At 46.1% G+C, this 25,083-nt stretch overlaps 1 protein-coding gene across 1 annotated transcript in view; it reads left to right on the forward strand.

The window, feature by feature from the left end:
• Zn72D (Zinc-finger protein 72D) overlaps nt 1–24,147 on the forward strand; it is an 82,927-nt gene extending 58,780 nt beyond the window's left edge. The window contains exons 13-17 of the mRNA XM_075680823.1: nt 512–607; nt 9,454–9,565; nt 13,791–13,888; nt 16,232–16,364; nt 23,365–24,147. Coding sequence (XP_075536938.1) covers nt 512–607; nt 9,454–9,565; nt 13,791–13,888; nt 16,232–16,364; nt 23,365–23,471 — 546 coding nt within the window. The 3' untranslated portion in view covers nt 23,472–24,147. The remainder of the gene's footprint in view (nt 1–511; nt 608–9,453; nt 9,566–13,790; nt 13,889–16,231; nt 16,365–23,364) is intronic.
• The last annotated feature ends 936 nt before the right edge of the window (nt 24,148–25,083 follow it).

The raw sequence follows: 25,083 nt of genomic DNA on the forward strand, positions 1-25,083 counted from the left end.
TATTTCGGAAAATGTTGGCGCAATTTTTTTGTGGGACAAGTACAGCATTGTGTTACCTTCTTGATAGGCAGCAGAGTATGGTGCCAGTGTGTGCTTGAGTTTACAGCCATAAGTTTTGTTCAGCTCAAGTATGGTGCTGCTAGGTTGTGTGGCCCTGACGGTAGCTAAAGAATGCATGGCAGTGTAACTTTTTTTCGGCTATGTATTTATAAGCATTGTTATCAATGTCAGCATTGCCAGCCAGGCCTGTCTGCATTGCCGCATCTCTGATGCTTTACTTAGGTTGGCAAAAAAAAAAAAGAAGTGGAAGGAAAACTTGGTCTGCAGAAACGCAGCCTTGAGGCAGGCTCTGGGGATCTAGTTATATGACTAGAACAGCCGGCGTTGTCTTTGCATTTCTATCTTGGATGTCTGGAACAAGTGGCGATTGTCATGTGGACTTGGTTTTAGGCTAACCTGGAATTGTCTTTCGGGGTCTGGGTTTGGTGTGCGCGCTCGCCACGTTTTGCAGGCTAGGGCAAGTGGTCTGCAGTCATGTGTCATGGTCATCCGAATCCTGAGGGACCTCTGTAACCGTGTGCCCACATGGAGCACTCTCAACTCTTGGGTAAGTCAGTCTTGTTCAATTAAAGTTATTATCGAGCCTTTGCAGCTCAAATGAGCTACATTTTTTATTTGCGACGAACGGCTCTGATAGCATGTTCAGACCACAGTGAATTGACTCTGATAGCATGTTCAGACCACAGTGAATTGATGCTGTGTTGTATTAACTTGGGCATTGCGGTCACATTTCTCTCACCGTAAACTTGGAAATGCAGTTCCGTGTGCTTCCATGATTCACAGTGATTTCTGAACCAACATTCAACAAGTGATACAACAGGCACACCATTTTCTCATTTGGATGTTCAGTTGAACCTTGATAGAGTGAAAACCCAATAATTCAAAGTGAATTGACAGATAAATTGAAATTCTCTGTTGGCCACGGCAAGGTTCTATGTATTTAAATACTGGAAATCTCCTGCAAATTTGAACTCCAAAAACTGCACAAGAGTTACTTAGAACAAAATTTCTCAGTCCCATGCACCTCTTTTCGAACAAACTCAACCTAAAGGCGAAGTTTCATTGCATCACTAGCTGCTGTAAGAGTGACGAGAGAAGACACACCCAGACCGAATGCAACCAGAGCTGTGCGCACTTTCCTTTTCTATCTGGCTCAAAAGGAGCAAGAACAAGACCTTAGCATGTGCTTGATTATTGATTACCGACCTACTCCCACCCTCGCTCGCAGCATGTGCTTGATCACTTCTGTATGCTCAATTGATCACATCATCTCCAACATTGGCCATGTGGGAGGACGGCTTACATCAAGTCACCGTCCCTCTTGGCTCACTCTAGCAGGTCTTTTCCTGACACCCACAGCAATCTTATGGCACTTGGACTTTATGCAAAACCTAGGCTTCTTCTGGCACATGTTGTTGCATGCTGATGGAGGACGTAACTTTCATTGCAAGCCTAGTAACTTGGTTTTGTGTGCAGTACTGCAGAATTGATTGAACACTAATATTTAAAGGGACTCACCCTAGTTCGAACTCGGTTCCATTCAAATGAATTTCCAGTCCCCTTGGAGTTCAAATTAATGAGATACTACTGTATAATGACACAGATATAACTATCAAATATGATGAAGTAAATGTTAAATCTTTCTCCAATATCAGCATGCAACTAATGTGTGCTTTTGAAAGATGGAATAGTGTTTGTAGCCTTGTTGAATGCAAGCACTTTTGGGGATGTTAAGGCGTGTGTCCCTTCAAGACTTTTACAGTGAAACCTCGTTGAACCGTAGTTGGCCGGAGCTCAGAAAAAGTACACACTAGACAGTACTATTGCTTCACTTGACTGAATAAGCACGAGATCGCCCACTTGCCTATCAAAAAAGGAACTCAGAGAGAGTGCGATGAAAGGGCAAAAGACATGCAGTATTTATTCACTTAGCTCGACAAAAGTCTGTTATTCTCGTTTGATGCTGTGATGGCCTAGCAGTGTCAGCAGCAGCCTAAATCTCACTTAAGCTGCAAGTCGGCTTTTCCATCACCCCCCTTTTCTCGGCGAACACCCGCATGAAGGTGATGTCACATCCAGAATCTGCTACTGTCGCGCCTGAATTGCTTGTGCTGTCGCTTTCCGTGTCGTCCTCATCACTGTCGTTAGGCGACACTTCGGCAACAACAGATGGCTTCATCAGACATGTCCGGAGACGACTGAATCTGTCTGTGTTTGAAGTCAGTGTGAGAAAACTTGTCGACAGTGTCAGAAGTCTGGTCGACGGTGCTCTAGCATCCTCTGTGTCACCCACAAGCCAGCACTCATGAAACAGTTCTGCACTGTCGTCGACTCAACCTGCCACCACGAGTATTCCAGCAAGTAATCAAATATAGCAGGTCAATTGAAATAGCTGTCGCACTCAAGGGCTACAAGAATTCTGCTCAAGTGGTTCTTTTTGTACAATTGTTTCATAGCCCGAATGACACCTTAGTCCAAGGGCTGAGCAGTTGCTGATTTATTAGGAGGCAGAAATGCCAACTTCACAGCTGCAAGGTTGTCTTTGTGCGACATGTGCTGGCGCATTATCTAAGATCTACAACTCTTCTGTTCTTCACTGCAAAACGGCAGTCAATGAGGCGCATCTACTCCCCAAAATGCCAACTTCACAGCCGCTAAGTTATCCAGTGCGATGTGCACACACACATTTTCTGGGATAACTGCAGCTCTTCTGTCCTTTGCCTCAAAACTGCAATCAATGAGGCGCATGTACTCCTCACAATGCTTCTGCAATCATCTATGCTTTTGCATTGCTGCAGAAGACGACTCCAGGCTCCAGTCGGGCGCCATTAAAACATCTCGGCTTGGCCAACTTACCAATCACGAGAAGCAGATGTTTTTCAGTTCCTGACATGTTCACTCCAAATGCAACTGAATTCTTGTCCTTGGCATGCCTGCTACCAGTGCATGTCTCACCTTTCAATGCGGCCGTTCTGTCTGGCAACAGCTTGAAGAATAGCGCAGACTCATCCACGATGATGACTCATGATGTACGCATAGTCCATCAAGGTGTGCCTCAGCTGAACATTTTGCCATTGTTCTGTGCCATTGATGTCGCCAGCGGCACCTTATCCTGAAACAGTCCTCGTGTTTATGCTGTGCCTCACCTTAAACCTCGCCAGCCGCCATTGCTGCATGTGGAGTCATCATGGTTCAGCTGCAAAGTGAAAACTGTGGCTTTCTCCTCAAGTAGGAGTTTGTTAACAGGCAGGTTTTTCGGTTGTGCTGCTTCACCAGCGCCTCCTCCACACCCAAAAAAGCCTTACCTCATAGCCGACATCTTTTGCGGTTGCAGCAGGACCGCCGAGCAACTTTTCCTTGGCATTCCAAATGCCACACCGTAGTCAACAGTAAGTCCCTCTCGTATGCCAGCGTTGACTTCATGCTACATACGGTAGCATGTACGATGTCCTTTTTTATTTTTTTCATTGCATACACACAGTACTGTTTGGACCCATAGCCTTGGCGGGTAGTTTGGGAGCCAGTAACAAAGTAGACATAAGAACAGCATATTTAATGTATGAGACAACTTAAACACACATTATTAAAGCATCTTTACAGGGAAAATATAGTATAAACAAAAAAACTAGTTATGACAATAGGGGATAGAAATAGAAAGCCCCTGTCAGCATTCATGAAAGCAGTTTTTTAAGCGTTGTACAACGTTTTGGCCAGTGTGTGGGAGTGCGTTCCATATAGCAGTTTTTTAAGCGTTGTACAATGTTTTGGCCACTGTGTGGGAGTGCGTTCCATATAGCACCGTTGAACTCCACGAGTCTCTGTCCATATATATTGTGACATGGTTGTAAGTTGATAGTTGCTAGTAGCTGCCCTCGTGTTTCATGCAAGGTTCTAATGCTGAGCACAGAGTGTTTTTGTCCAAGCTTTGGCACGACGCGAGTCCTAGCCTGCACAACGCCACAATGCTCTCTGGCATGGCTTCGAAAGAACAAAGAAACAAGCACCCCCAGCTTTTGAACTTGGAGGCTGGTCTGATCTCTGAGGCTTTTCTGCCAGGCCGCCCGGTGGGGACGACGTACTGCCGTGATTGCATGACGTTGTGGGATCTCCCACACCCGTGCTCTTGGGACAAAGGAACGACAACACAGTAGTGCAAACAATCACAAGGGCATTTATTGCACCTTTCATAGATCAATGCCTGCTAGCAGAGTTGCTATCCACAAAACATGCCGATGGGCGCGCGACAAATCTAGAAGTCCGACTTACTGCGACCGCATAGCAAGCGAATATGTTCGCCCCATGCTGGATCCCAACGCCTGGTCGTTCGCGTGTACGGTCACGCCAACGGTGGCGCATTCTAAGGCGGCCACGCGAGACGGTCTCGCAGAAGCATGGGTCGGCGCACGCGCAGCACGGCACGTCCGTCCCGCTTGTTTCCCGAACCCAAAGAGCGAGCGCCTTCCGCTCCCGCACCCGAGTAACCCCGCCGGTAACAGTGCAACGCTGGCGCCATCTCTCGCGCTGCGCTTCAACCACATTGACCGCCGCGGGCGTCACGCAAGCCACACAGCGAAGCGGGATTGCAGGAGATGGGGGAAAACAAGACATCTGGGGACGCGCGTGAGTCGCGCATCCCCACAACGTAAAGTGAAAACACTGCAGGTTAACCGATGCGTACGCAATAAGCTGGTTCAGTTGATGTGGATACAAAAGCATTGTTGAATGGCCGCCGAGTCTAAAGCCCCTCCATCCACCACGTACCGTCGACCAGGTTAAGTACCGCCAACCTACCCTCCTCCTTCAAGCCCCTCTCCCACTCACCCCCTTAGCTTCCGGCGTCAAGCGGAACTTAAGTAGCTGCAGCTTCCTGTTCCAAGGGGAAGTGACGCTATGTTTTTTAGCGTTGTTTACTTTCATGTCGATGGAGAGGCTTTAATTGCACCAGCTGCGGTTTAAACTGTGAATGCGATTCCATCCAAGAACCGCCGCCCATTGTAATCAGCGATCTGGTCGTGTTCGCTGCTTCGCGTCAACCTGCGACGGGTTGTGCCACGAGAGACAACGTACAGTGGAATGTAGTGCCTGGCCGCTTGGAGACCACTGCCGTTTTTTGTGCATTTGGAAAACAGTGACCGGGAACTACTACCTCAGCGGAATACAACAGCTTGACCCCTTTGTATTCTTCTTATGGTGACTGCCACAGCTCTGCTAAGCATGCGCGATCGTCTCAACATCGCCTAACAGCAGCCAAAGCGGAAATTCGTCCAGCGCAACTCCAGGCAGCGGAAACGCCGGAACCGGAAATGCCAAAACCGGATTTGGTGTGAGGGAAAAAGGCAGCGCACAACAAAGGTTGTCTCTACTTAAGAAAGCGGCGGTGGTGCATGGATGGAGGGGCTTTAGCCGAGTCGAGGATTTGACTTTACTACTTTTAAAATGAAACTACTGGTTGAGTTGGTACAGTTTAACGATGTTTTACTGTAGTTTAACGTGCATCAATACAAACGTAAGGAAGACATTCGAAGGCAGGATGCCACCTGGTGTCTCATGCCAAACACATTGAAGCTAAGACAATTCATTAGCAATCATCCTGTCATTTCTGTGCGGACACTTCTCATTAAACCTATGGACACCAGAATCGCCGAACAATCTCAGAATTCGGAAGAGCTCATGTGTCTCAGTTGAGTTTAAAGGAAGCGAAAGCTCATTTCAATTGTTACTGGCAATCAACGAGAGCATGGACGTAGCCATTACTAAAATTCACGCTAAAGTGGAAGCCATGAATGCCATCGTGTTCATCAATGCTATTTCTTAAATTAGGTGAACATTGCAAATGCTACTCTCCAAATAACATATGTTATCACAGCACACTGAAATCTAATAGTACACAGAGCATGTGTATTGAGGACAATGCTATTTCTTTACATGCGTAATGCATTTACGTTTGATTGCAATTACTATTCTGAAACCCTTGAATATAACGGAGGTATTTTCGTGTTGGCTTGCAACCTTGTTAGATTGTTCTTTGTTCCAGATTTCATTTTTGATCTTTGCTTTGTCCACATTTCTTTATATTTAAAAGTACAGTAAAACCTCATAAACCGTACCCGCTTAAACAGTAGTTTCGTTTTAAAAGCAGAAAAGTCAAATACCCAACTCAGCGGCCATTGAACATAATTTGTTTTGTATCCGCATAAATCATACCAGCTTATCAGTTAAGTATCATTTAAAACTTGGTGTTTCCACTTTTTGTCACGCAATCGTGATGGTCCGTCGTCCCCATCTGGTGGCCTGGCAGGACAACAAGCCTCAGAGATCAGAACAACGGCCTCCAAGCACCCTGTGCATTTGCGTGTGAAGCCACACCAACATCATTTCGGCGCCATGCCGGTGAGCATTGTAGCGTCATGCAAGCAGGGTGTTCAGCATAGAACAAAAATGACATTGTTCATGCTATCGAACGTGACACAAATAAGTCGGTGCTGGCACGCGGCAGGGATCTACTGTTGACTACGGTGTGTGGCATTTGGAATGCAAAGAAGTTGCTTGGCAGCGCTGCTGTGACAGCGAAGAGATGTCGGCTACGAGGTTCGACTTTTAGCCATCGTTGCCTCTTGTTGCTGAAGTGTCACCAACAACAGTGATGAGGACAACACGGGAAGCGACAGCATGGGCAATTCAGGTCCGACAGTGGCAGAAGCTGCGTTTTATGTCAGCCTCATGAAAGCAATCGTCGAGACGAGAACAGCAACCTGCAATGAAAAAGGCGGCCTGCGACTTCTGCAGCGCTACTGCGCCTGTGCACGGAGAGTATGCTACGCCAACAAGGAATCTGCGATGCAAATGTTTGCTGAAAAGAGGGGGCTGGCTTAAAAGCTGGCTCGCAACTTCAGTAAGTTTGAGGCCGCTGTCATCGCTGCTAGGCCGCCGCGGCATCAAACAAGAATAACTTTTGATTGCGCCAAGTGAATAAATACTGCATGTTCTTTCCCCTTTTATCGTACTCTCTCTGAGTTCCGTTTGACAGGTAAGTGGGCAATCTCATGCTATTTCAGTTAAGGGGGGACGCGGGGATCAGATCGCGAAAATCGCAAAAAAGATCTATTTTTGGCAACGACGCGTTTCGGTATCTGCAATGCCTAATCTACATTGTGTCAAAATGGTTTAACTGAAAACTCACTAAAAGTGCCCGAAAAAGATTAATTTATGAGTTCGTAGGGCGAGAAAACAGCTTTAAATCGCGTAAAATCACCACAGTTCGCGGAGCCTTAACTAGTCTTTCCCGCCACCGAACGCCGCCATCTTGGTATCGTTCGAAAGCTCGAAGTTTCGCCATTCCCTTTCTGAATTCTTCGGTTGTCGCCATCTTGTAACAAACACACAAACACAAAAGAAGCGCGGGTCTGCTAAAGGCGGTCACACGGGCCCTGCGATGAAAGCGGGCCTCCGATTGGTTGCCGTACTGAAAGGCGTCTCGCCATTGGTTGCTGCTGCAGCAGCGGGCAAGCTGGCAACCACAGCGGACCGCAGTTGTCTGCTTTGAAAACCACGCCGGCGTGTTTCTTCGTTTGACACTCGCAGAATTCGGATTTATGAAAGCTCCCAGGTCAGTGATGGATCGTCACTCATTCGAAAAGAACTTTTAAATGAAGCATGCCTTCGGAAAACGGAAGCGCAAGCCTCCTACGGCGAGAAAAAGACGGCGGCCAGCAGGAGAAGCGCAGAACCCGACTGAACACGCGGATAACGTGCCGCGTTATCTTGCACCGTGCGATTCCAGCAGCGAAGCCGACAATCGTCCTGTGACATCGACACTGATAACCAAGCCACCGGAAGACGTGCCAACGGAGACTCTCGCACCTGTGCGTACGGCCGCGCGAGTCAGCAACCGAGATCGCGTTGTTGGAGGCGACGCGGGTCGAAGATCTCCATCGCCGACAGAGACGGTGTGCGTTTCCGATGCATCGTGCGACAGAGACACGCAGCCTGCGAGTAAGCCCCAACCGTCGACGAGCTACATACTGTATGGTGACTCAAGGCTCACCAGACGAATCGTCGCACGATTCAGACGCGCCTCGAGCCGCGTTTTGTGCCAGCGGTGACTGCAGAAGCGCAGGCATGCAGCATTCGCGACTCCCTTCGCGCAGTGTCCGCGACTGAGCGGAAGCAGCAATGCCAAGAACAAATTTCAGCCCCTTGTGACTGTGAGTTCATTATTATGCCTGTTTCCGCGATGAACTCTTTGATCGCTAAAACTCTGTGCCCAAGATGCCAACAGCGTTCTGTGGGTGTACACTGCGATACCAGGCTCGGTCTGGCAGTGAAAATGGTGGTCATGCACTACTCCAGATGGCACAAGAAAAGGATAAAGAACGCCTGAAGAAGGCATCCAAAGCCCACCAAACAATGAGGCAAAGGTGTAAGAAGATGCCTGACAGCAATGATTCAAAATATTACAGCCCTGGTGCTTTTGAATAAATTTGCAGTGCTGTTAAAACTTTGCAGCCAGTTTTCTCAATTGCTTTTTTTTTTTTTTTTTGTCAATCACCTCGCTCGTGGAAAGCGTAGCACAACAATGGCTGGACAGATTTTGGCCCAGTTTGTTCTGCTGTGATCCACAAGCTGTGCTGTACTTAAAGACAGTCTTGAAATGTTTCTTTATCTTTCCATTATTTAATTATTTCACAATTACTACATGGCTCCATGCAGTGAAGCACAGTCATGTGCATGTTATGTTGAGCAAAAAATTATTAGCGCTTTAAAAAAAAAATCAAACAGTGTCTTGATGTAGATTAGACATCTGTGCAAACATACAAAGTATTCCCTGCTCCCTATCATGTTTCGTTACTGTGCCAGGCTTTCCACAAGCAAGGAACTTATAAATTCTAATAAAACAAAAACTAATTAAGATATCCTAATGAAATTTTAGATTTGTCTTTTTATTGCAATGTGCAGTGTGTATGCCAAATTTCAGCCCTTTCTGTCAAGAAACAAAAAAGTTAATTCTGATCACCTCCTCCCCCCTTAAGCAGTACTACCCTTTAGTACGTACTTTTTCCGAGCTCAGTCCAACTACGGTTTAACGAGGTTTCACTATGTAATTTGTGCTCTAGCACTGTAGTTCGGGCTTCTTTCATACTCTAGTAGTACGTACGCGGGACGCCTCTGTATTGTTAATGTGGCAGAAGCTAGTGTGCTGTGTAGCCACTAGGACAAGCTGATAGTGCCCCGTGTCAGATCATTGAAGCTAGATTGGGGGAGACGACCTTAGAACAGCTTGAATGAGGCAGTTATGGTGCCCACATCAGGTGGCATGCCCAACCCTCGGCAAACTTTTGGTTTTCACCCATGTGCTTGATGCATCGTCTGAAAATTCCACCTTTGTATGCGCAGGCCCTAGAGCTTCTGGTGGAGAAGGTACTGAGCAGTGCCAGCCAGCCATTGGCACCCGGTGATGCACTACGCCGTATCCTGGAAGCTGTGGCCGGCGGCATTCTGCTACCTGGTGGGCATTGTGCTAAGTGGTTGCATCTTTCACTGTAGCCATGCTTGCCTAAATGTAACAGTATCTTATGGCATCTCTTATTGCGTCATGTGAATACACGTAAACAAGATGGCTCTGCCAAAACAGTCATTAAGGGGGGACCCTGTGCCTGAAAACTTTAATTCTTTGTCAATTTTTATGAAACTTGCAGAGTTTATGTATTTCAATGTGCTAGTATTAAATATACACCCAGTTTTCTTACAGAGTAAATAACTTTCCAGAAATTGAAGAAATGCAGCTTTATTGCATAACTTGCCTGTAGGTGAGCTGTCTAGCAAACTATACATGGCATAATAAACATCTACATACGAAAATGATGTGGAACTAGCAGAGTGCAAATAAGCAAGTATGGTGTTCTAAACCAATTTTATATCAAATGAGAACATTGCACATTTCAGTGAGAAATTCATCTAGCTGCTAAAAAGAAAAAAGAAGCATTTTATTTCATTTTCTAAGAAGCGCGACAACGTTATTTTGTTTATTTGCACTTTACAGAGCTTTGCCTTTCTGGGGAAAAAAAAAAGATTTACAGTGATAGCACAAGTAGAAGCAGAGATGATGCACCTCCAATACGGCATCATTATCAAAATCGTGGTTTTGAGAAAACAACAAAAACATTTCACGACTGATATATTGAAAGTTAGAAAAAACTGCACCTAAGACCATCAGTAGGCACTAGGTATAATTCATGGCCGTTTGGTCATTCCCAGACGACGACATAGCATGCACTGCGAGTACATTCACTTCAAAAGGATTACATGTTTTCGGGCCCTCAACTCTCCCCGCAAGCTCCATCCCAACGCAACTTCACCGCAGATCCCGCAAGCCAGTGGCCAGAAACTGCGCAACCTTCTTTAGCATTTTTGCACGCTTACTGTCGCCTTTCAGCGTAGGCTTATAGTAGCTACAGCTAGCAGCACTTGCATCCGCCTTGTTGGTGCCCGTCATCTTTTTCGCACCTTCAGGCTTTTTGAGCGTTCTGTAGCACAGAGCTTCTTGAACTGCATGCATGGATCAGGGGGATGCTTTAGGTGATTGATGGGGGTGGTTGTGATGCCTACGGGCGTCTCAAGCCGCCTCTTGTATGTGCAGCACCTTGCATCACTGGCTCTGCGCTCGAAGAACTCCCAGATAACGCTCCGGAACACCCGTTGCGCCGATTCATCCGTTGTTTGGCTACTTCGGCCATGCATGCAATCGGGCAGAAAACAGCCAAAGCGTGACCGAAGTTGAAAACTTGAAGCCACAGAAACATGTGCCAAACATGTTTACAGGCGCATACCTACTATCACTTAGACATTGTTTTTTAGATTAGCCAATGTTAAGATGGTTGATGTCTTACAATTGCAAAGTATAACATAAATAAATACTACCTACAGATTATTATCGTGACACTACACTATGTTACATTTAGTGCCTAAAAATGCAGTTGTAAATGTTTTCTTTAAAAATTCAGAAATGTCATCGTTATCAATGTGGCTTTTTTTTTTGTGAATTTGTATGCTCGGTCACGGCCTTGTTTCCATCGAGTGGCGATTGCTTAGTCAACAAAGTGGCATGAAAATGCTGTGCCTGGGCTAGACATAAAGGAATAGACATAAACTTCTAAAAAAAGGTATGCATATCGGTATTCTTAAGCTACGAAATACTTTTCAATTATTCTAAGCTTTGAGTAGTCCTATTCAATTCGAAGGTCAAATCAAATGACATTCGCTTCGGTATTCGAAAGTTTTGAATATTCGCACAACCCTAGTCAGCGTGCATGTGCTTGGCGCCTGTTGTGACCCCAATAGCAACCCCTTTAGTGGCAGTGTCTGTCTCGGCTGATCTTAGGGGACAGTGAATGCATTGAACACGCATTAAAAACCTGTCGAAATCAACTATTTTCGTCCTGCCCTAGGAAGATTTTTCACACAATAACAGTAGCTCACAATTTCTGGTTACTGTATTTACATTAACACGCACCTTTTTGTCTCTCGGGACAATAGCGCCAAAAACTGCATTCACGGCATTCGTACCTTTGCTGCACATTGCAGCTGTTTTGCAAAGAAGCTGCCTTTAGAAAACCAACTGCTGTTGTGCAACGCATATTAACCCTTCTTCTCATTCTTCCTCATTTCCTTTCTTTTTCTTCCTTGTGTGTGTGTGTGCTTGTATACCGTATTTACTCAAATCTAGGCCGACCCCGATTCTAAGCCGACCCCAATCCCAGTCAAGCCCGATTCTAAGCCGATCCCAGCCCGAAGCCAACAAAAAAATATATATATTACCTTGAATGTAGGCCGAACAAAAAAAGCGAGGACAGTGTTCACAAAATGCAAACAGCATTTATTGAATCTGAACGTGCAGAGCTCATTCAATGTCCTGATCGCTGTGTTCCTTGTCACTGTCACCTTCAAACAGTGCACTATCTTTGGTACCGTTAAGCTCATTAGATATGCTGCACTTTTTAAAGGCGCGCACACTCAAAGTACCTGGGATGTCGTCCCACGCTGCAGCTACCCAGCCCGCCAGCTGCGATAGCGATGCACGTTTGATACGGCCTGTTGCCGTTAGCATGTGGTCTTCGCCGGCTTGAAGGTTCGATGACGCATCTGCGGCTATCAACTTTTCGCTTGAAAGTAGCACTGTAGTGGCATCTCCTGCTTGGCGCCATCACAATAACACCACGCCGCACACCGATACGGCCAACACCACACTGGTCAAAATGGCGACCTCGCTTATGTACGGTTGGCTGCTGGTACGGCTAGTAGCAGCTGCGATACTGACTTTTCTAGATGGTGCTAGCTAAGCACCATATTTAGCAGTTTCAATAAAAATCCTCGAATCTAAGCCAACCCTAGAGTTTGGAATATGATTATTTGAAAAAAAAAACTATCGGCCTAGATTCAAATAAATATGGTATATACATATTTTAATCAGGTGGATGTTAGATTTATACTTTGTTTAGGAGATTTAATGTAATTTCTTAGTAATTTAGATTTTGGACACACAGAAAGCGAGCAGGTTTTTGATGTGGTGGTATGGTAGAATCGGGTATATAGAGTACTCTCGTTGCTATGAACCCTGATCATTCAACAAAAGATGTCCGTTTTCTCTGAAGTCATTAATATCCCAAACACCTCACTTCCTAAACTTTAGTCGCGATGCGTAACAATGTTATCGCAAAGAGTGAGTGACGAACATCCAAAGTAAAAAAAGAAAGTCGCAGTGTCAGCCGAGAGGGGAAGCCCTAATTTTCATGTTATCAGGAAGCACGGATTGCGATAGCAAGTTAGTAGACAGCTATGGAAAGTAAGTATAGTAGTTTTATCAGTTGTATAAATTTGTAAACATTCGCTTTCGAACTAAATTCACAAGCATAGTGTCATGCGCGCAGGTAAGCTGGGAACACATCACACTCTATGAGCGCAGACACTCACTGTCAAAGTGCTAGTGTGAGCAAGTGCAGCAGCAATGCCGATCTAAGTTACTTTCGTCCGCTCTCTCGCTTCAATGTGAACTAAACGCCGAAAGCACAGCACATACGAAGCTACCGGCACTGGGTGCACCTTGTTGCATGAATAGGTAGAGCAAAGTAAGATTGAAATACGGTCCATTATATCCAAAAGTCTGCTGTATTTGGGTCCGGTGTAACGAGTGTAGAGACTGTACTGCCAAATCAATCGACGATGCATTTCAGGTTTTTTCTGCATATTGTTAAATTCAACTCGCCGATTAAGTCTATTAGTTTTGTTGGTCCCGTCAAAGCCAGATTAACGGAAGTTGCTGTGTTAGAAAAGCACATGCAGCGTTATCCAGGTGACATGTAATAGATTGAGACAGCGGGAGAGTCCACATTTCTGCAAGTGACAAAGGGGCAATTGGTTACACACGTGATGCATCTTTTTTTGCCCGAAACAAGCGGCAATCTGTTCTTTGGTATGTGGAGAAGGTCACATGCCAGCAGCTGTCTCGCTTTTCCCTCAATGCCATAACATCAGTGTTCACGCGTACTCACTGGGATGGCTTACCTGTGTATAGCCTCTCCTGGTGCATTAGTGCAGTTTGCCTTCCTACTGCACAGCTGCTTTTACACTAATTCAGTGCGCTAAAGATGTATCACTGTGACATTTATGTAAACAGACTTGTGCGTGCCTCTCAGTTGCCATGATTCTTTTTCATGCTTTGTCTGTGCCTTGCTTAGGGAGCCCTGGATTGGTGGACCCGTGTGAACGAGAGCCTGTGGACGCCCTAGCTGGGCTCACTGACCAAGCCCGAGAGGACATCACTGCTAGTGCGCAGGTGGGTAACAGTGCTGTGGCTGTCACTTTAAGGGGGACGTGGGTTTTGCATAGCAAAAAATGGCCGAAAAATCGATTTTTTGAAAATCGCATTTTCAGTTGCTATAACTCTTTCTGATTCCGAAATATCATCCATATAAACCACGTAGAAGTGCTCTAAAAAATTTGTTTTATCAGCCAAGGTGGTGAAAAATTTCGTGGAAACCAAGAAAGAATAGCATATTTCAAGCTACAATATCTCTGGAACGGTGCAGCCAAGTGCCGCCACCTTGGTCTCGTTGGAAAGCACATTTCTCTGTCTTCAACTTTGCCACCTCAGCTATCTCCTCCGTACAGAAACAAGCACACAAAAAGCAAATGATTGAAGGTCTTGCTGGAGTCTGCGATTGGCCGCGCCCGCCGCGTGACTCCAGCGCGGTTTGCCATTGTTACGGCGCTCGCGTCGTCTGCTCCGCTCTTTGCACCTTGCGAGCCTGGAAGTCTCCACTCACCGTAATCTCAACGTGTAAAAACGGGTGCTACGTGGTCATTGCAGTAGCGTGGCCGAGCGCTACGTTTGTGAATGTCTCAGACCCACGGCAAAGCATTCCGAGCACCGGCAACACGGACTTCGCGACCAAGATTTGTGCGTGGAATCCTCGGACATGCGGCTAGGCCTTTCAGCACTCAGTGTTTCAGAATTTGTGACTAAGCACATCGCGCATGCAATCCTCGTACAGAGGCTAAGCATTTAGCGCATAGGAGTCTCAGACTCATCGATCAAGCACATCGCATACGGACATCTCGGGCCCTCACCTAAGCATGTCGGGCTACGACGCTTTCGACTGCACGACTAAGTACATCGAGCCTTGACTCCTCGAACCCGCGTCTAGGCATTTCACGTGTCAACTCCTCGAGCCCACGGCTAGGAATTTTGCACGTCGGCACCTCAGACTGCGCGAACAAGAGCATGAAGTGTCGACTCCTCGAGCCCGCGTCTAGCCATTTCACACGTCGGCACCTCAGACTGCGCGAATAAGCACGTCGAGTGTCGACTCCTCAAGCCCGCGTCTAGGCATTTCGTGCATCGCCATCTCGGACTGCGCGAATAAGCGCATCGAATGTAGACTCCTCGAGCCCGTGTCTAGGCATCTCGCGCGTCAGCACCTCGGACTGCGCGAATAAGCACATCGAGTGTCAATTCCTCGGACTGTGCGCCTAAGCATTTCGCACAACTAAGCACATCGTCGACTCCTTGTATCTGCGGCTAGGCATTTCGCGCGTCGGCACCACGCACCCGCAACCAAGCATATTTCGTGTTCACACAACGGTAGCTCGTAGCAATATCTATCATACCTCCCCCCCTTCATAAAGAGAACCTCATCACAAGCTCTATTCACTAGGCAGGCCCCTTGGGCTGGCACATCTGGCTGCAAAAGTGATAGAGGGATCAAACAAAAGTACAATTCTGGAAAGAACCTAGCAGCTGCATATCTATCACTGGCTCTCTGGTCCTAAGTTCCACAGCCATTGTCAGGTGAAGATGACTTGGAAGGCTATTTACACTCGGACCCTTCATTCAGTAACATGGTCAATTCTACCAAATGAAGAAATGCCACACAGTCACACATTTAGTATGGCCATTCTTACAAAACAGTGAGCTTCAAAACGGTGCCATTTGTATTGCTGTAGATTCACTTCAGCAAAAGCTACATTTGTTTGACACTTCAAATGCGTTTATTTCAGTTCGATGTTTTTGCACTCCATACTCAGCCTTACAGGTGTTTTTTATGGGTTGTTGTTGGCCAAAAATGACAAGGGTGGTATCATTTTATTCACATTGAAATGATCTGGGTGGTGATGCTATCTTTATTACTCTTGCACCGTCATGAAAATTATTCAGGTATAGTACTCGCTGCTAATTAGAAAAAAATGTTCATCATAAATGCAACATTGTTTTCTTGTCGGTAAAATGCTTCCAAATGAAAAATAGCATCACCCCCTACAGTAGGTCTCTAGCAATGGTGTCATGCATTTAGTTTTTGGTTTAGCAAAACTGAATCATCAAAAACCCCGTAAGGAGTTTGAAATCAGTTTGACTTCAGACCTCAATATTTCTTGAACTCCTACAGCTGCTATCAAAAATCTAATTACAGATTTGAAATCAGCACGAAAAATTACCCCAGACAGTGGAGTTTTTTTATTAAAAGATTCACCCAAAAATAAGAATAACATTTTTAGGACCCATGTCCGTCCTCAAGTTTTGATTACTGCCCTTGTGAGATTAAACCATCAAGTTACTGCACTCTGTTGTATGCAACCATGCCGTATAGCATTACGTCCATATCGGTTTTATCTTGTGCAGCATGCCCTGCGCCTGGTAGCCTTTCGCCAGATTCACAAAGTTCTGGGCATGGATCCCCTGCCACCACCCAAGTTTGCCCGCAACCTGCTGAACCGCAAGCGCAGGCGTGATGGCGAAGCTGCCGACCATGAAGGTGAGCCCCTCCACACAATGTTTGTCAATTGTCAATTAAAGTTGGGTCACTTCCTTGCTGAGAATACTTGCAAGGAACACACACAGACAGCAATGTGCACCTTGTCCATTGAGTTGCAGTGTTGTGATTCTTCTTGTGGGAGGCGGCGCTAAGAGGTAGCCGCTGTGCCACGGTTTATTTAGGTCTACCAGCCATGGTGCCGCTCGGGTCAAGCACGCTAGCGTGTTCCTTTCTTGCGCTCCCTGCACGTGAGCCGTCTTCTTGTTCACTGGCTCTGGAGGCGATAGTCAACACGCTGCAGGGGGCCCCTTCTTAGCACAAAGCGTGATTGAAAGAGATGCAAGAAGCGCATTTACAGAAAGAGAGACTGCAAGCCTATGTAGATGAGTGGAAGTTGGTAGCGTCCGTTAAGGGGGGACACTGGTCAGAGACCTATTTTCTTTACTGACAGTCCAAATATAATGAAACTAGGCACATATATTAAGTTTTTTCTGCTGATTTCAAATATGCAACTGTTTTTCTTGTAGATCAATTAGTTCCTGAGATATTAGAAAATTATTGCTATTGTCTGCCCAAACAATAGAAAAAAAATTACTCATCAGAAATTCAAATTTTAACATATGGGTAGATACTACAATGTTTAAGAGTGCAACGCTGAAAGCAGTTTTCAAATTGGGCTAACATTAGAGATTTAGCAGCCCACTGAACTTTGTGCTCCCAACATGGCGACTGGACAAGAAAAACAATGCAGAAAAAAAATTCCTAGAGATAAAAATAAAAAATCTGCTTCCAGCGCTGCGTCCTTTATAGTTTCAGCTTCACATTGCAAAAAGAATTATAGTTCTAGCTGCTCTAGGTGCTGAGATATCTCTTGGGCAAACTTGCAACCAGACACAAAACAAAGTTTTGAGAAAAAGGCAAAAAACAAACAAAACTAAGTTTATCAAGTACAAGCAAAAAATTACATGTTTACATCTCCAAAGGGTTAATAAGCCCCAGGCATGTAATCAGTCTGTTTTTTTTCACCAACGTGGCGATTTTTCAAGGCCTGCTGCATATTTTCTCTACATGCACGCTTGCATACTGATACTCGGCTTCTGCGCAGGTCTTTTTCGAGCATGCGCTTTCACATATGCCTGCCACGTTTTTGTGTGCAGGCCTCGATGGCTCACATTCATTGCCGCGGACACGTCGTTCAAAGCAGTTTGGCGATTGCCAGTGGCCTGCATGGCACGCGCGGCGAGGACATTCACAATAAACGGATTCACTTTCTGAGTGCCGTCGACGCGCGGCGAGCTCCATGCCGACGACGTCTTATCGCAATTATCGCACACAAGGTGCAACTTCACCGCAAGTCCATATTCCCGTTCGTCTCTCACTACTTTGACGCCACCACTGCACGTTTTGCATTTCGCGGACTCTTGTAAAGCGTTCACTGCATCCAAGCACAGAATGGTGAATGGAGTTCCGCCGAGTGGTTGGGCGTCGGCGCTGTCAGCGAGAAGTTCTTTTTTTCGCTCTGTTGCTGCAGTCGATCCACGTTTCTCCGTTTTGTCTGCCGCTTTTCTTCGCTGCTCTTCTGCTTCCGAGGGCTGCAGAAAGGTCGTGTCGTGGCGTACCCGGCTCCTGTCGTTGCCGCCGGTGCCGCTTTCGGACGTCGGACAAGTTAGGCCTACCGTGGTGGCTTCGACGACGCCGTCATCGGACGCTTGAAGTTCGACGTCTTGAGTATCCCGTGGTGTTGCGGTGCCCTTTTTGAAGTTCTCGCTGAGCGAACGCTTCACCGCCTTCCCGAAAGGATGTTTGGAGCGAAATTTCACAGCTCGTCGATGCATCGCGTGTACCGCTCCGCTGTCAACACAAGAACAAAATGGCGCTCGCTTGCGCACTGCAGCTCCGGCCGAGCGCGTCGAGCAGACGACGAAGGCGGCTTCAGCCAACCGTGTAGCGCCCTCGCGTCACGTGCCTCGAGTAACAAATAGAAGTGCGCGTCGGGACCTTTTTTTGGCGCGTTTTTTTTCTCTGGCCAACGAATGGGCGGAGACATGAATGGCGGGAATTTGAAGAGGGAAAGCTGCTCTTTCAAGAGAGACCAAGATGGCTCCGATAGCCCGAGTGGTACAGGAGCTGCGCGTCACAGTAAACTGCCGTTTTTGGCATCCATTACCGCTGAAATTTGGTGAACAGTGACAATATAAATTGATATTGCGCGTAAAATACTTAATTTAGAAGCGTGAAACCTTGCAGACAGGTGAAGAACTGGCAGCAGGTTTCGAAAATAACATTTTCAAAAAATCGATTTTTCGACGATTTTTCGGATTCTAAGACCCGTGTCCCCCCTTAAGCAGTCCAGGTAAAAGGCACAAATACCGTATTTACTCGCCTAATGATCACACTTTCTTGTTTAAAAAATTTATGCAAATTCAGGGGTGCGACCATTACACGGGTTAAATTTCCTGCAAAAAGAAACATTATTTGTTCATCCCGCGTTTGCTGCGGAATGACAACGGGTCAACAAGCGGGGGGCTGCCACTGGCAGTGCGGGCACAGCCTGTGCAAGACACCAAAACAAAAATGGCGACCGGCGGAGCAAGCCGGACGCTCCGAATGCGATTATTTTTCTTCTCTTGAGTACATTATGTACATAGAAACAGTTTCTTCCGTATCACTAACGAATAATCTCATTAATATCGGCAAGTTTGCGACAATAACTTGGCCATGTCCACTTTGAGGGGACAGAAACGGAGATAGGTGCGCTTAGCTGCCAGTGACGTAAAAAAACATGGCGGGCATGCTACTGAAACTGTGGCATTTCTCTTCACTCCTATCCTAATACGGCATGTTTCCGCTAAGGATGGGCAAATATCTTAGCTGCGTTACAAGCGTCGGCGTATGAATAGGGTACACTTCTAACGTATCGGTGTAAACGTGGCTACCACGTTGCCGCTCGCAATTTGTTGCGTGCCCACGAGTGCAGACGAGAAGAATCGAAAGGTGCCTTTTATGTTGTTGTTAAACAAAATCATTATGAAGCCTACAAGTAATAAAGCCAAGGTAACTTTGGTTGTAGCTTTTTTTCATGGAAGTGCAGAAAGGGATGAAAAAAATAAATGGCGCATCTGCTTAAGAATGTTCGGTGCATGCGGACCGCTTGGTATGTCTTCAAGAGGCGTTCGTGTAGCATTTAACAGATCGTAAACGCGATGATCATTAGCTAGACTTGGCACGCGACATATCGCTGCGACAAGTTCAGGGTGTGATCATCACACAGAAAAGAAAAAAACATCGAATTTTAACGACAAAATTCAGGGGTTAACTGAAGGATTAGTTGTAGCTATTAGAGCAGACTGAAAGGTTGTTTTTGGACAGAATTAGCATTTTTAATAATCTACGCTCTTAGCTGTGAAGTTCAGTTCTCTTTAAGGGGGGAGGCTACCCTAGAGACCGAACTTTTTTATTTTTTAAGATATCCAGATGAAATTTTCAGGGTACGTTCACACCACCGAACTATGAACTGCAAAGTTTCATGAAGATATGTTTATTAGTTCCAGAGTTATTGAGGTCTAACTAGGTGATTCATGTATATGCCTGAGAAAGAGCCTGGAGAAATGCCAAGACGTAGGAAGCTGAAATTCACTGTGATGATCCCTTGATAGATATCCCAGGAGGCTAGAGCCCTTTTCTTTGATTTCCCCTGAAAAAAATTTTAAGACAACATTGAATTTGATGTAGCCAGTACTGACCACATGCATCAAAAATTAATTGCTTATTATAAATTAACTGCACCAGCTTTCAAAGAAAGAAGCCTGTTACCCCCCGGCAAAGCTTTTCAGGAAGAGAATAAAAAAAACGGCATACAAATCTGAAGAGCAGTTCTTGAGATATCGCCTTCCCCAGCACCACTACTAGCGAAAAAATCCATTCCGAGAAAAATGACCTTAACGTTGAACGCGTTTTTTCTATTAGAAAGCTCCTGCGGAGCTTCTAATTAGCTCTTGCGCCTCCAGGCACTCAGAGTGTGTCGGATTTTCGACTGGAAACAGCCGAAAGCACAGTTCCGCCGCTGAAAAGCATCTACGCAGTCGGCACTTGCTGCGGAAGATCGGAAGTTTGATGCTCGTACAAGGCGCATATCGCGCTCCCGTGCACCGAACATCTGCACTGTCTTGGGCTTTGCCGGCATCGCATGCAGTGAAGAACTAGCGGGGGAAAAAAAAAAAAAACCTGAGCAAATAATCTAAAGATAGCGCAGGGCGATGAGCAGCTCGCAAGTTCGTGTTGAGGCGGACGGAGCAAGGGGCAACGACGACGAGAGCGCGGCGGGCGCGGCATCAAAGGGAGCAGCCGCCGCCCGCGCAGCAGCCAATGGCAGGCGCGCTTTAGCCTGCGGGATTTGAACGCGCTGCTCCGGCCAATCAGCGCTCCGCATCACATTGCGGGAAAACGCCAATAGCCCCTCAATCGCGCCGACGATGCCATATTGCAAGGCGGCAAAATAGAGACAAAGAATCCAAGGTCAAAACAACACCAAGATGGAGCGGGCAGGCCGCATGGGCCAGGAATGGCGCGCCCGCGAAGTTTGACTTGTTTGGGCATTTGCGCGTGTTTTGTGGGCCGCGGTGGCCTCAAAAGTAGCGTGTTTTCTTTTTTCTCTCTTTTTTTTCATTTTTACGGTTGAATTAGGAGCTGATAATTACAGAACAGGTAGTTTATGAGACTTACAACCCAAAAATATGGTTTTTCAAAAATCGGCTTTTTCACGATTTTTCGGTTTTCAAGGGCCGCGTCCTCCCTTAACACTGACCTTGTTCGTCGCTAAATAAACAAGAATACGGAACTGGCACCTGGGTTGTCTTATTTGCTTCTTCGACTGTTTTAGTCCCATTTACATTCTTCATAACTTTCAGTGCATCATTACTGTTTTACTTGGACAAATCTCCAGTTGCCAAGTAATGCTAGGGTGAACCATATGCGATGAGCGGTGAACCTAAAGCTGTGAACCTAACCTTTGTTAGAAGATGCTGCCCTCCTGCCTGCCTGTCATAACTGTAATGTGGGCGAAATGCAGCTGTTGCTTAAATGGTAGGGAACTTGAAATTTGCCCAGTTTCACTGCATCTTGTTCCAATGTTGCCCTGCTTTGGTGGTTTTTGTCCCATGGGCACCACTCCCACATTCCATTTCTCACATACATAGCTAAGTACTGCTTTCCATTGTAGTGCTGTGTACAACCAAAACTCATTCAAGAAAAGTGACATGGGTCTTGCAGAAAGAAATTGATCTTTTCGTTTATTTTTCTAATCTACATGTCAGGTGCACAGTTTGGCAAAAGACTATGCCCAAGAAGATGTCCTTGAGGGTAATAACATCGTTTATCCTACCAAATGCTCGTTTCTCCAATGAAAGCACTCAAAATGGCCCATTTTGTGTCGATCGCCATTGCAAAACCATTTATCGGATCCAGGCCAGTTTGGTCTCATTTGAAAGAGCTTCTTTATGGCTTGCTTTTCTGCCAAAATGGGCATAACGTTACTCCAGAAGAAAGCTAGCTAGTTTTGTAGCTTGAAATGTATAATTTTGCACTCTTTAGTCGAATTATTTTTGTAAGTTGCATATTTTGGGAGTGGCACTGCCTCTCTGCTACTCATTCAAGTATGTTAATTCTTTATTTTGCCTGAATGCTAGCGATTTGTAGAGTGCAAAACCATTGATAGTACACAGTTGAACCTCCGAATAGCGAAATCGGTGGGGAACACAGGAGTTGTTGCGAAATGAAACAGCACAGATAGGTAATGCATCGCAGAACAAAACTTTACTGTCAAAATTTCGTTACCCTACTTTGGCAAGCTTTGCTTGAGGATATAGAGCCGCATTGCCGACAGTACAAAGTGCATCGCATGCGTCGACCAGCAGTGGCAGTACTGCTGTGGAGCAGTATTCTCGGTCCGTTGGTTTGGGAGATGCGATCACTTTTGCGAGACTCTGTGTAACTCGGCACTACATGCATACAGCATTCCTCCAGCACACGCTGTCGCATGTAGGCACCGACGCATCCAGCGCCGAGCACGAAAGTGATCGTATCTTGTATATTCTTGAAGGCAATTGATTGAGATTACGGCCCCTTCGCGCAAATCTACGTGCAGTGCCGAATCCACTCGTGATGCCTGTCTGGTGGCACCAAATCAGCATTCCTGAAGCCAGGGATGCGTGGCACTCTATGCTGCGACTGCCATTTCAGGTGCCTTAAACATTTCCACGTGGTCACATGTCGGTAGCAACTTGTGTGCCATATCAAATGGGCGATCATTAAACGAGGTGGCAGCCATGACCTGTTTCCGGCGCACGTGATCGCTCCTGGCGCTTGATTGTTTTGTTAACAAAAATGGTTGCGCCTACGCACGCTTAATGTGATGGTTTTTTTACGCAATCTTCGTCCAAAGCAGTCGCATTCGAGCACATTTTGGAGCCTGATAGCCTTGTGCTAGTATGTAATACGTGGGGTTACGTTACGGCAAATTTCGTTCATGCTGGATTATAGTACAGCAACACTTCATTGTCACGGGATTTCGTTATTCCGAGTTGCACCTGTACTGTTATTAGGAATTTTGTAGAAAATGCCAACATAAGTTCATTTGCAATGGTGCAACTTAGCAATATGACTTGTCTAAAAATATAGATACAAACAATAAAATGCTAAGTTGCAATATTGGACATTCAGAAGCGTACCTGTCTGGTTTTAGCTCTCGTTCTGCACTAAAGTTTTGCAACTCTCCTCTGTAAAAGTTTTTCTTTTGACTTGAGAAAAAATGCCATTTGCATATTTGCAGTTGGCATGCTGGATTGAAAATTTGCAAAATTTGCCCAACATTATCTCCTTCCTGCTGCTAGCAACTGTGCTTTCCTTTGCTTCCTATCGTGTCTTCAAGTCTACTGTAAAGTGCTCTCATAATGTTGTGTGGCTTGTCATTGAGAGCAGCATGTGGTACCTTTGCTTCTGCCAGGTGCTGATGGCAAGAAGGACAAGAAGGATGAAGCGACACCAGTGGCAACAGGAGCAGCAGCAGCAGCAGCTGGACCCAAAAGTGAAACACCAGCAGCCAAGGCCTGATAGCGAAGCATCAGCAGCAGCAGCAGTGGGCAGCTCCTTCCCGAGTAAAAGGCAGCTCGGGGGAGGAGAGCGACCATTGGTGCCCAATTTGCACGTCACTAGCACAGTATTTAACAACCCCCTGCCCAGGAAACCCCATCACTGCTAGTGGAATAATGCCTGTAGCACTTTCTTAAGCCTTCCATCTTTTTCTGGTGTCTTGTGTGCTCCTCCTCCCAGGACAGTGGGCAAAACTTTTGAACAGACAAGTGAGGCCAGCAGAACTGCCCATTCCAACCTGCCTCCCCCAGCCCCTTCCCTTCCATTTTTCTCTCCCTTCTTTCTTTGTCAGTGACATATTTTTGTTAACACTTGCAATTCTGTAGCTCTCAAAATTGACAGCAGTGCTGTCCTCCTTTCCTCCTAATTGTGCAAATCTGCAGCGCATCTGTTTTGTTCATATTGCTTTGCTTGACTTGTTTTCATTGTGATGGACGCTTTTCTCCCATGATTCCCATTTTGCCTTTCATTTGTGGCAGGTTTTGTTTTAAGGTGGAAATAAAAAAAAAACTGCCTTGACAGAAAACAAATGTTTAGCCAAAAAAGAGAACAGATTGTGGCCGTTTGAGTTTGGCAGTGATGGATGGTGTGTTGGACAAGTTTGTGCTGGGCACGAATAAAGATTTGCCGTTGTGGAGACCTTTGTCTTGAAGCATACGTCGTGTACTCTGGTATTTAGCCATACAATGTAGTTTGGCTTTTGAGCTTTGCTGGCTCGGGTCAAGTGTGTCCTGTTTTCAGACCACATGTGGCATGTTTCCAGGCTATGTCCGTGGGAACTAAATGTTAGAACCTTCATATTCATATTAACACAATAAATATTGGGACCAATTAATAATCTAGTCAACATGCGAAAATTTAGATAGCAACTTTCTCTTGCTGTGTGCTCTGGTAGTGCTTGGTTTAACCAAGCCAGTCTTCTTCATGAGTCTTGGCAAAGACATGCACAATTCGCCTCTTTCATGTTCCCGTGCTGCCCTCTGACACGCCGCTGGAAACGTTTTGGAAGGGTGCCGGGAATTTCGCCGGTTGATTTGTGTACCTGCGCCCATGTTGAGTGTACGTCGGTTGTGCGGTTCGTGGATCGCGATTAATCATTAATGATTTCTCCGGGGCAGCATGTCGTTCACCCATCGACTGTAGTGGGTGAACTGGCCAGAGTGTGCTGTTGTGGTAACAGCGTGGCCGGCAAAGGCATGCAGAGTTTCGTCTGCCGATGCGGCTGCCTTGAGTTCGTTGTCGCTGATGTCTGCGACTGCACATCGCTTTTTGTATTTCTTTTACATGTTCTCTAAACATTTCGCATATTCAAGAAGCCTTCGAGCGCAGCCTTCCACGTGGGATTTGCCAAAGTGGTGCATTTGTTTACCTCTACAGCTTCAGATCGCTGTAAGCTTCGGTTATTGTAGAAACGGCGCATCGCTGATGTGAAATCTCGAAACGTTGCAAAGCATGCAGACGAGTCAGTATGAGCGGCCGAGTCCCTTAAACAACTGCATCCAGACATATATTATGGGCTGCTACTACTGATTCTCGCTTTTGTTGAACTTAATGATACAGTTCGTGTGTGTTA

This window comes from Dermacentor variabilis, chromosome 2 (assembly GCF_050947875.1).
Source record: "Dermacentor variabilis isolate Ectoservices chromosome 2, ASM5094787v1, whole genome shotgun sequence".
NCBI lineage: Eukaryota > Metazoa > Arthropoda > Arachnida > Ixodida > Ixodidae > Dermacentor > Dermacentor variabilis.